Consider the following 12659-nt stretch of genomic DNA (forward strand, 5'->3'; position numbering starts at 1 on the left):
ATTCTGTCATTCGGCAATGTCTGGCAGGTCAGTTAATAGTGTTGCAAACCAAAAGTGAAGGCAAAAGAATTGTTTTTATCTCTTCCTCTCTATCTCTCTCGAGTAATTTGTGTTGATATCTTTTGTTGCAACTGAACGAAAAATACATACAGCGTAAAACAGATCTTTTGGATGATTGCGATTGATTGATAACGACTGCGGCAAGGGGCAGCGACAGAGTTCTCTGGTGGGATTTTGGCGTGCTTATCACTGTTGTACTTGTTGTAGTTGTTGTTATCGTGTTGTTGTTGTTGTTGGTGGTGCTTGTTGTTATGACGCTGATTGGTGATGATAACGATGGGGTAGTTGTTGTTACGTTAAGGGATTGGGTATTTATTGTGGATATTGGCTGATTGGCAACTGAGTGCCGGCGTCTGTTTGCAGTTGAGCTGCTGATGGCGTATGTCCCAAGGCTCCTAGTCCCCGCAACAGCTGCAAACCCATTTTCATTCATCCCAATTCTCGCTATTAGCCCCTCTTTCATTCTGCCATTTCTTGCTTTTGCGTTGATTTGAAATTATTTGTATTCGGCTTATTTTTGTTAATGGGATAAAATTAAAATTAAGCGAGACACATTCACACTTTGAAATATTTCCAGCGTTTTGATGGGTGGAGAAATTTTGTTTTCCATCAATCAGTCAAAATAATGGAAATATTTCGTCACTTGGCTGCTTGGGTTATTCACAGCTGGACAGTTAAAATGATTTACTTCGTAATGAGGGGAGGATTGAATGATATGATACACTGTCGACACCTGAGATACCCATGCTCCATGGAAAATCATAAGATAATCTGCGAAAGCTGTCGAAGGAGCGCAAATACATCCCATTAAACATAAACCAACGGATCAACTCGGAAATAAAGCGGCGAAATGATTCAAGTTCCTTTTGAATTTCGTTAAATTTTTATAAATCTCTTATAAGAATATATGTTGAGAGCTGAGTCAACTTGAATCGTTTTACAGCTTTCCTACTGAATTAAAAATCCCACGCTCATTTTAGGTAAAAAAAATATATTAAAAAATTGTCAAGGAAGTTATCATCAATGATCAATAATCGTGGGATTTTTATTCCGAATTTCCAATGCGAGTTTTGAGGAGAGAAAGCAACCATTCATTATCACGTCTGTCCCAAGTTTGACAAACATTCAAATAAATTATAGTTTTTTTTGCTCTCTTAATTTGACAGTGAACAGACCCGTCAGTGTATTGCCAGAGGTACTCTGTGATTGACTACAACTCTGTGAAGGGGCAGATGCCGTTCCGGTCTGATCCTCGGTGGTACTTTGTTCCTCTGTAAATTCCCACGACAAAACCCATACTCTGTTTTATAATCATCTTTTGCTAGGGATACACGAAGGGGAGGGGAAAGTAATTTTGCAATCAAGAATTAATTTTCTATCTCGCGATTATCTCCTCCATCTATCGGCCATGATTGCTTCATTTTTTTTTTTCATTTTCTTGTATAGTCCTGACGTTTTTTACTTGCGATTGTGGCTCTCAGAAACTCTAAAGATAATTAAAACCAATGATTTATCGATTTTTCATTCATTGATGAGTTTTTTTTTAATCGAAGGGATGAAAAGAGATTTTTATTGTTGAATTTACTTTTTCACGGATTTCATTAGGAATATTCAACTAATCGGCTTTTTCATCGAACTGTAAAGATTAAATAAATCGAAAAAACATTTCTAGATTTTAAATGGACTTGAAATCGACAGAAAAAACTAGAAAAAAAAATTGATGTCTGGTATCTGACATTAGAATAATGAACTAATGTTTACGGATGTTTTTAACTTCTTTTAGTCGTATTTATCATTGATAAATCATCATTTCCTTAGATAATTTTCCTATGTGTAATTAAATTGATCCAGTAAATTGATTCAATTGCTTTGTTTACATCGGGAAAATTCCAACTATCCATGAAATTCCTTTCATGCATCGGTTTATTCATGAAAATTGAGTATAATAGGGTGTTTTGCGTGACTGAGAATTGTTAATAGTCCGTTGATTGAGGAAAGATTCCTTTCAACTTATCGAGCGATAACATGTCTTTCACATGAATTTAAAGAATCAAGTGATCAATTAAGTCATACTATTGATTAATCTTTACTCATCCCAAATATCACGGCAATATCTATAATAGCTGTTTTTCTCACGTCCGCGTGAATCATTTGTTTTGAAGAATTCAATTTCAAACAAACATGACGATAATTCCGTTATGACAGTGTCCATGAGTGAGTCACACTCTCCGTTTGCGAGCCACAACCGTATGGGGATAAAATAACTAATGCAAATTCGTTAATTGCGACAGACGGGGAAACTATTTTTTTGAGGGTAGAAAGTGTTTGAAATATTATAAATTAGAAATAAATTCTGGAGACAAAAAATTAGTTGAAGTAAACTATAAATCGTAAGCAATCATTATTTATAACCAAAAATAAAATTATGAAAATCCAATTATTCCCTCCAATTTCAAAATCGCCTAATGAAATTCCTGATAAACTATTGTTAACTAGTCACAGCATAATTGCAGAAAAAACTGTACAAATAATATTTCTTTCAATTTATAACAAAAAAAAATTTAATGAAAAAATTTCAGGTGATCCTAGAGTCTTAAGACTCTCTAGCCCCTCAGAAACGAGAAAAATGTGCAACAGAAAAAGAACCTAGAATTTATGTTGATCATTAATTAATGAAAATATTTATCCGGTTGGAGATTGTATCACTCACCTAGGGGTGAAAATCCAAGGGCTTTGCTGCCAGTGGGTCTTCTCCTGATGAAGGAAATAGGTATGCTGGACTCATTGACTGAAGAACTTCTCTTCCTCACCTGAGGAACGACCTCTTCCTTCTCTTTATGGCCTGTCTTACTCATTGCATTCATGATAGCTGCATGCATGTTGTGAGCGATGTTATTGTCTTCTGCCTTCATCCAATAGTCACCCTCACCAGTCACTGCTGATCTACCTACTTCCATGTAGAATATTCTGTCCATACATCCACATCTCCTAATTGTTGTTAACTGAAAATTCAATGGTGCGAAAAAATTCAGAAAAACTAATTGGATATTGAGCCTCATTCCTCATTCACCAGAATAAAATGAGGATAACATATTGATGTCCCTGATACACATAGTTCAATCAACATTAATCTACTTCTCATATGAGTGATTGCATAATTATTTGTCTACATTGTAATTGAAAAAATGTTTTTCCGCCTTTGAAATATTGAAAACATTTTATCTCCTGATTACCTCGTAGAGTTTGATTCCATTCTGAATAGTATATATCAAATCTCCAGAGGTGAACTATAGTTTTAATTTCACTATTCGTGCATTCAATTTTGTAACGAATTTCTTGGAGAAAAATCGACTTACTGGGAATTCCAGGCAATCAGTGCTTTCGTCACTCCCAACTTTCATGAGGCTCAGGGTCTTATCAGTGAGACAGAGTCTGTAAGGCCCATGGAGGTTCCTCCGTTCACCCAGACCCTTCTTCTGGAGGGTCACCTGCCACACATGTTCTGAAATACGAATAATTTTAAAGAACATATAAAAAATATTATCATGAAAATTGATTTGGTTATTCACCGAAAGTAGGCTTGGGCTGTTCACCATCAGGGACATCACCACACAGTAGTAGCATAGCTTTCAGCCAAGCGTCAAGCTCCTTGTCACTATCCAGGACCAGGGATAAACAATCGTCCTTAGTGTACAGAGAAATGACGTGCTTGTGGCGCGTGTCATTCCTGCGATTTATGTTGTAACAACTTTTCATAGTTATGCTTCTCTTCGGTAGCTGTTTATTTTCAAATTTTTTCTTGGTGTCGTAGTACTCGAGACAAGCCGGTTGACCCGGCACGTCACCGCGCAGCACGAAGTACTTTTTCTTGATCGGCTTGATGCCTGCTAGCAATGAGCCTGACTTGCGGAGATGTCCACAGCGCACGACAGGACCACCCGAGGGGTACGCCTGACCCTTGCCCGAAAACATCGCCGTTGATGTTAAAAAACCCGTTTTTAAGAGTTTTTGGTAACACCTGCCCCAGGAAAAAATACAGATAATAACATTTTAATAAATCATCAGTAAAAATAATAATTGAAAGATGAAAGTGAGGATGAGTTCTATGATATCGTTATTAGAAACTGTTTACAATCGTTGTAGAATTCACAACCAACAATAAATTGGACCAAAAACTTAATTATCATTATTGCAATTGTGTTGAACATATTCTAATAAAAAAAAAATATTCCATTTGATAATTGCACTATGAGACATGAAGAAAATTTGTCAAATAATATTGCAGAATAAATTACATCCAGATTATTCTCATCTGAAGTTAATTTGGATTATAGAAAATGCTTTGGTAGTCATGACCTTTCTGTTTCAAAACAAAAACAAACAGCGTAAACAAACCCCTGACCCCTCCTTTCTCCTCCTCCCAGAGACCTTTCACCCGCTCCCCAAATCACCTCTCAAAAATCGAAAATCTTGTCGACACGTGTCTCCCACATCCCCCCAATCACAAACCCTTCCCTTCGTCCATACGCACGGGTCAATAACCCCTTTCTCACCCCTGAGAGCCGCCCCCTCAGTCAAAATAAATTCACAAAATTTTCATTTCACTCTTGGAGAGGTTAGGGGAACGCCTTTTCCATCCACATACTCTACTTATTTTCCCTCCTCACTAGCATCTCTCCTACTAACAATCCTTTTACCACCCTTCCACCCAATCCCTTTCACTGCGATTGATAATTCAGATGATTTGTTTCGTTCACTTATTTTTTTTCTCGCCCTCATATTTTCATATATTTTCCCTCTCTTTGCCCCTCCCTCTATTGTTGACGGGGAGGAATTTAATATTTTTCGGGGCTTTTGTTGAGAGGGTGGGGGGTGGAAATTGTGCGCAACGCTCGATACGCAGCCTGGGGATTTTATTATTTTTTTTTATTTTTGTTTAGAGAGTGGAAATGAACGAGGTTGATTCCTTGGGGAGAGAAATATTCCAAAGGGCGGGAGGTAGAAAGGGGGAGAGGACAAATATTGGGTTTTGAGAATTTAAAAAAGATTTCCGACGAATATCATACGAGAAAATAAATTCCAATTTTTTTTTACAACTTTAAGGCTTTGGAATCATCTTTGAGGGTGAAATGGATTGAAAAATTATTTTTGTATTGAATTTTTTTCAATATTTAGAATAAAAATAAAAAATCGATCTTTTCATTTCATGAAGGTGAGGGCTGATGGTTCAATGAATGACTTGGTTTCAGTTCTTGAAAAAATATACAATTCTTAAATGACTCATTTTTGAGTAAAAGTCAATGAAAGTAAAATTGATATGAATTTATGAACGAGTTTCTAGGTAATGTTTCGTGACTCATTATTTATAACAGTAACACTTACTAATGATTCTCACAGTTCAGGGGAAAACACAACGAGTTTTGAGAAATGTCCAAGTAATAAATAACTGTCAAACGTCGTAGAAAAGCAAATTAATTTTATACCGATATATAAATTTCCAGGATTCTTATCACCTTGGGAAATTCCAATGTTTATCAACAATGTACCTCACCCCGCCCTCTATTTTCAACGTCCCCCTACCCCTAAAACTCCAAGCACTCGCGAAATTCCGGAAAAAAACCCCAAAAAGCCCAAAAGTTCATCAAACAAAGTTCGATGTCTATCAACGACTGATTCCACTGTACGTTCCGGAAACCTCTAAACCTTCTGATACCTTCGGAAATTCTTCGAAACTCCTCACAAATATCTATAACTCGTCTTACCTGCTGTAAACCCTCACTATTTACCAACAATAGCTCCACCCCACCCTCGTTCTTTCAGCCCTTCCCTGCCTCTGTCAAACCCAGAACCCCCAAGAGAAAAAAATCCCAAAAATCAACTAACACGTCACTAATAAAATCCTGAACAATGAAAAGTTTGTCATCCTCTCTCCTAGAATAAAAAAACAATCACCTACCCCTCCCCCGCCCAATGTTTATCAACAACCAACGCCTCCCCCTCACCTCCAGAGGCCTTAGAGACCTGGAAAAATCTTCGGAAATTTCTGAAAACCCTCCGAAACCATTTTCCCCTACCCCAACCATTCAGTATTTACCAACAACGCACTCCACCCCCTCCTCCAATGCAAAAATGCGCCAAACGCCTGCTAAAATGTATCTAGAAATCAGGAATCTCTCCCCCTAGTGCCTCAAAAAAGGGAAACCCTGGAAAATCTTCACTTACGCGATATATACCCCGAAAACGTGGTCACTGCGTCTGAATATCCCCTCCCCTAACCCTCAGGATGCCTGCGTAGGCCCCTACGTCCCCCTAAGCGCCATCACCGTCGGAAAAACCCCGAGAAACTTCACGAAAAAAAATGTCTCATCCACTCAAAAACTCGCGAAAAAAAAGCACTCACTATTTCCAAAAAATCCACCCGGAAACGACGTCCCGGGGTGTCCGCTGTACGTCACCCAACTTTACCAGTCGTTCACTTCACTTCACCATTTCAGCGAGAAAGAAATAACGTAAAAAAAATATGTCTCTCTCACCACGAGGATGAGATAAATCTGTCTTTGTTGGGACTGGGGAGGCTCGTGAGCGTCACAACAAACTGAATTAACAATTATTTAAATAAATAATTTGTAGTATTTCGGTGGAATGAGTCAGTTAGAATTATTCACATCACTTTTATCCGGAATTTTTCCTCTCCCCGTTCCACTGATGAAAACAATATTTTATTGTTTTGGGTTTGTTGTTTTTATCGGTTTTAATCACGCGTTGGGGGCATTTTTGGACGGTTAGAGGTGGGGATGAGACTTTGGGGGGGTTTTTTGGGGAGATTCAGATGTTTTTTTGATAATTTTTGGGGTGTTTTTCACCAAGAAGAGATATATTTACGTCGCACACGAGGACCAAACGGGCCACTCGCTCGTGTCCATCTTGAAAAGGTCATGTGTGTACGGTTGGGTATAGGCTGACTCTCTCCGCAGTTGTAAACAAGGCCTGCGCATGCGCTAGCGAGGTGGGGAGCAATGGGGGACTCGAAAGCGTTTGAATTTTTGCGGAGAGAGGAATGAAACGGATTCCCCGAATCTTTGTTTATTTTTATATTTTCCGGTGGTTTTGTCTGCATCAGTGGAAACACTTTCAATGTTGTTAAGAATTCTTGTTTTATTGTCGAGGAACAAATGACTCAATGATTTTTTTCTTGTAAATGAACGATCGTTAAACTCTTTCTTATTAATTGTTTACTTAATTAAATTGATAAGGGCTCATGGAACTTTGTGAATAAATAGGTAAATAATTTCTTTGTTTTTCGCTCAAGATAAAAGACAATCTGTGAGACAATGAGCAAAAGTGCTGTTCTTCTCTATCTTTTATTTCAAAGTCCTAATCGTACATTTTTGGCGTTCAACAATACCCTTTTTTTCATCATATTAACGTTGCAATAAAATTAACTCATGGAGTTGCTGAGGAAAGTATAGATTTTTGTGGGTCAAGGTATAGAAAAATTCGATGAACTTGAAGGAACAAATTATTCGCTATATATGAACAACTGTCAATAAATATCTTCACAGTCCTCATCTGAATTTTTTTGGCAAGAAAAGTACCTATGGCTTTTAATAGTTAACGTCTGGTTGTGCATACAATTATCCATGCGAAGACATTCCTCCCCCGAATCCCCAACTGTGACTAATTTTGTTGATATAAAATAATACAACTCCAAGATCAATCCTTCCTCATTCAACTCACAACATTGTTATAAAAAATAAGTACTCTCGTATTTATTGTGCTCTATCTCTTAATACGATGAAATCGTTAAACTCTGAACAATTTCAATACTTTTTTTATCACGCTACTCGAAAAAGGAATATTTTCCCTTTTCGTTTGATGGGATATTCTCCCAGGAGGTAGAAGTATATTATTTTATACTTTAGTCTCAAAGACACTTGAATCACAATTGTTGAATACTTATTACCATTGTGACGCTGTTGTCCAAACAATCACTAGGTTAACAGAGTCTTTCTACGATATAAAATCGTAAGAATTAAATGAAAATCGAAAGTAAATGAAAAAAAATCAATTAGAGAATCAATCAACGCAATTGAATGAAATTATTACTATAATTCGTTTGGAATGTTTGATAGGACAATATGATCAATGAACCGTTCAACCTAAATTAATTGACTGCAGATGAATATGCCAAGCCTTGATAAATATTTTTATTGAAAATAATCGAGAAAATGAAATGAGTAGAAAAACTGTTCTCAGCTCATTAGACCACTTCGTTTCTCCATTGGTGAAAAAAAAATGAAATTCGAATTCCTTCGAAATGAAAAATAAAGTAAAAAAAAAATTAACGACTAATCTTTGTCATATAACTTTGGGACTCGGTAAGACCCAGTCAAGGGCCTTAGTACGTTTCTAAGTCTCGAATAATAAAATTTCTTCTAAAGATAATAGAGGCATTCGGACAGGAGATCACTGGGTCGTGCCTGAATGTTCTGACCCACAAGATACGCTAGCTTGTGAGCATACTGACAGGGTGCAGGTACTCTGATAGTACCTGGCCAGTTGTAGTAGAGGTGACATAGTTTATAGGAGAGCCTCTGGAGATGGTCAGTTTTAAATCCTGCTTCGTCGAGAAGAACGATGTAGTGTGTTGGTGTAACTGTGCCCTGTTTGGCTGTCTGTGGCACCAGGAAAAAGTCATACCAGTTCCTTCGAGTCACCACTGAGTCGACAATCGTACCGGGCACTGGGTTCTGCAGGTTATTCCCTTTCTGGAACACATCAAAAGAGAAGAAAATCAATAAATTGAGAGATTAATAGTTGAAAAAATATATATATAGAATTTTTTTATGACGGTCGCCTCACCAACATCATGACTCTCGTGTTGATCCTCTTTTGGACAATAATGACAGTCAATTTAGGTGAGTATGAAGGATCGATCAATTTAAATGCATCCTTGAGCTGTCCAATTTCGTACTCAGCGATAAAATTCAGCTGTCCATCTCCAACCCCATCACGATAAACGATGATTCTGTCCGGGTAGGTGCCACGGCGCCTGCTGTAGGCATTCAGAGCGGAGACAATGCAAGCCTTAAGTATGTCGATGACCTCCTGGTGAGGCCCCTGAATAGCAGTGCTGGAGTGCCAAGTGGTCATGGCCTTGTCAAGACTTGCCACAAATCCAGTGACACTTCCAGTCTTAGGTTGATTAGCTGGAGGGTGATAAACGTCAATGCCCACTAGCATGACGTCCTCGAAGGGCATGACGAGGGCCCAGGGGGCACCACCCAGCTTACAATTCATTTGGATTGCTATTTTTTCAGCCACTGCTTTGATTTTCCGCTCGTCGGAGATGGTCTTAGTAACAATTACCTTAAAAAAATATCATTATTTATTGCCAATCATAAACAAAAGTACTGATAAAAGCCAAAAGGAATAAAAATTGAGGCAGAAATGAACAAAAAAAAACTTATTCCATTGAAAAGTACTCACCTGTGACCTGATAGGAGACTCCACACAGCAAACCTTCTTAATAGCAGAATACCTATCAAGCCTGACCGTCGGCACAATCGCGACAATCATCTCCAGCTCAGGGTTAATGGCCTTCCTGATCTCCTGGACATAACTCTGAGTGGTGTCATTCCTGAGAGCAACTTTCTGAGGATTGCCTATGTCCATCTTCATGGTTCCCCCGACTCTCTTCAACATCTTGATGAATTCATCAGCAACCCTCTGATCCCTTTCAGTGAAGCAGATGAACCAGTTCTTCATTCCATCAGACCTCAGAAGAGGATTGGTGGTAGCTGGTCTGCCCCAGTCTGCCCTATCATTTACCTTGAACGTAGAACCGTTACCAAAATGAATTATTTCAGGTGATAACACTCGTCCCTTCAATTTCGTCAGATCATCCTCAATCTGCAGCCCCCAGTATTGCAACAACTCATTGGCAATGGGTGTATTTTTCACATCTTGAATGAATTTCCTGATGACGTTTCGACGTTGTTCAGGAACAACCTGGGTTATTGTGGCCAAGTCCCTCATGATCTTGAAGTCATTGCGTAATTTGTCAGTGAGACCAGTGAGATAGCACAGCTCGGGTATCAGCAGAACTTCATCCTCCTGTGTTCCCCCCTGAGGAAGTTTCTTCTTGGCCTTGTGGTAGATAAGGGGCTGTTTCATGTCCATAATCTCCATGCTCCAGTGGGCCTTGTAGTACTCGGCCAGAGATGTCTCTGTTCCCTTGCAATCAAACGTGAAGGCTGGAGTCTTGTCCCAGTGGATGTCGTCAATCCTGTAGGTCTTATTATTATACCGAGTGAGAACCGTCATCCCTAGGAGTTCCGCTGTCGCAGCAGCTCTGAAATTTCCTTTGTTATGACTCTGCCTCAGCAGTTCCCCCATGTAGTCACGCACAGTATTGGTTCTCATGACCCTGTGAGAGGCGTCAATGTTGAGTTTCAATCCACCCTCGACCTCCTCAATAGCCGTCACATAACCTGGCCAGAGTTCCATCTTATGCTGTTCAATTTTGTGGGCACATCGTGGATTAAAATTACTACGATTGATGCGAACCATCTTGAGGCAGTTCATCACTTTGCCCAACAAAATGTTGTAAAACTGTACAGACTCCGAGGGCCTCTGGTGCTTTTGAAAGATTAGAGTAATTGTCACCCTAACATTATCATGACGAATTGATTCCAATGTCGTTTGCGCTTCGGTTAGTCTATTGGGCACGTAGAGGAGGACTCCATCGAATATCTTGCATTTGCCCAGCAACTGCAGATGCTGATTGAGGAGAGCGTTCCTGACACGTGGTGAATCAGTCTCGGGATCAAATCTTGTTTCGTATCTGAAGATTCCCTTGTCTGGATTGTTCGTGAGGCCCAGGTAGTTGGACATAATGTTGACAGGCTCTCCACTGCTGCCCATTCTGGAGATGGGGGCACTCAGATCACTTCCAGATCCTCCAGACTGCTCGCCAAGGGCCATACCTGCGAGACTCCCAGTGACACCGAGGTTGTCTCCAGAGGCTCTTGGCATAGGACGAGCTGGTGGTGGACTTGGTGATTCAGGATGGGGCGGCAGGGGCTCTGCTGGGAATGGAGGTAATGTCCGCTGCTCTGTGAGCTTACAAATACGAGATGCTCGGCCCATGCCTACTCGTGGTACTACTGCAGGTGGTACTGCTGCAGGTGGCACTGCTGCAAGTGGTACTGCTGCAGGTGGTACAGCAGGAATTGGATGTGATTCGGGAATAGATGCTTGTTTCGTCGTAGTCTCCAGAAGATTAACTCTCCCTCGAGCAATGCCAGTGAAGGGTGAGCTTGGAGGCAGCTTCGAGGGGAAGATTGGGGCCTCAGTCCTTGGGGGAAGTGAAGTGACTGATCGCGTAGGAAGTCTGGCGGGCAATGAGGGGACTGATCTCGTTGGCAGTTGTGGAGGCCGTGTGACTGGAAAATTTGATCTCGTTGGAAGTGGTGGAGGCTGTGTGACTGGGCGAATTGATCTTGTTGGGAGTAAGGGCCGAGGTATTGGAGACTCAACCACTGGTACTGGCGCTGGATCCATCACTGGGGGTGGCAATGCTTCTGAAGATTCTCCACTCTCTCCTTGGACCAGTGCCTTCTTCTTCAGGGCCGCTATTAGGGCACCACGACCTCCTCCTCGATCCATTTTCCCTGGATTTTACTCTGGAATTTATGTCACGAAAGGCTCACGTTATATCTCCCCCCACGACTGATTTTATCAACTAAGTTAGACTGTAGAGATCCCCATCCCTTCAAGATTAAATCCAGGAACCTCGAGACACTGTCAATCATCTAAATAGGAATCTCAAGTATAACGAAATAAAAAAACTTGATCCATGAGAGTTATCCTCTGTAACTAAGCTACGTAATCGTAATTCAACGCTGAATTGCCTCTTGTATCTGGTAATTCAGCACCTCCTGACCATTCACATGCACATACCAGAGGCCTATACTTGACGAGTTCGACGAAAAAAAAAATGTTTACATGGACTGTGAGAGTCAGAGAACAAAGAAATTCTGTCCTTCGACTCGACCCTTTGTCTCACGAGTGCATAAAAATCTCGCAAAATTCGTAAAGCCACAAATTTCTCACCTGAATTGGTTATTCCTCGAAGGCTGGTGTAGAGATGGTGAGTTTCTCCTTATGAATTGAGGAGAAATAATGTCAAAAAATATTGGGAAAATGATTTCGAGGGGTTTCAAATGGACGTATTTGCGCAACAACGGGAAATGAAGTGACTGAGACGCCGGCTACCGGCAACACTGCGACGTCATGCGCGGGAAAATTGGTAATGGCGATTGACGCAATACTGCGCAGGTCAGGAATGAGCGCGGGAGAAATATGAAAGAGATTGGACAGTAAAACGGCTGACGATTTGATGTTATTTTTTGCATTGAGAAAAAATATTGTTGCACCGCAAAAAAAAAATTTTATCAGTCTAGAAGCACAAACATTTAATTGTGCTGGTTTATTGAAGGACCAATATTTCAAGGGCCGCATTTAGCTCAATCTTTTATTAAAAATCGGCCCGCGAATGGTTATTTTGTACATCATTAATAGAGAACATCAAAAAA

At 40.0% G+C, this 12659-nt stretch overlaps 2 protein-coding genes across 4 annotated transcripts in view; both read right to left on the reverse strand.

Annotated features, from left to right (window-relative positions):
* LOC135166623 (insulin receptor substrate 1-like) overlaps positions 1–5432 on the reverse strand; it is a 54477-nt gene extending 49045 nt beyond the window's left edge. Inside the window, exons 1-6 of one of the 3 annotated variants that reach the window (XM_064129068.1) lie at positions 4356–5432; positions 3630–4078; positions 3417–3562; positions 2771–3062; positions 1236–1331; positions 151–471 (exon numbers count right to left, since the gene is read on the reverse strand). In XM_064129068.1, coding sequence (XP_063985138.1) covers positions 151–471; positions 1236–1331; positions 2771–3062; positions 3417–3562; positions 3630–4078; positions 4356–4372 — 1321 coding nt within the window. In that variant the 5' untranslated portion in view covers positions 4373–5432. The remainder of the gene's footprint in view (positions 1–150; positions 472–1235; positions 1332–2770; positions 3063–3416; positions 3563–3629; positions 4079–4355) is intronic. The other 2 variants (XM_064129069.1, XM_064129070.1) reach the window with 2 other exon arrangements.
* Positions 5433–7402: 1970 nt separating this feature from the next.
* On the reverse strand, positions 7403–12347 carry Ago3 (Argonaute 3). Its single transcript, XM_064128499.1, has 4 exons — positions 12178–12347; positions 9550–11747; positions 8923–9429; positions 7403–8828 (listed from the first exon to the last, which is right to left on the reverse strand). The coding sequence occupies exons 2-4, from the start codon at positions 11728–11730 to the stop codon at positions 8496–8498; spliced, it is 3021 nt and encodes a 1006-aa protein (XP_063984569.1). The 5' UTR covers positions 11731–11747; positions 12178–12347; the 3' UTR covers positions 7403–8495.
* Positions 12348–12659: the final 312 nt, after the last annotated feature.

Source organism: Diachasmimorpha longicaudata, chromosome 10 (genome assembly GCF_034640455.1).
Source record: "Diachasmimorpha longicaudata isolate KC_UGA_2023 chromosome 10, iyDiaLong2, whole genome shotgun sequence".
NCBI classification, from domain to species: Eukaryota; Metazoa; Arthropoda; class Insecta; order Hymenoptera; family Braconidae; genus Diachasmimorpha; species Diachasmimorpha longicaudata.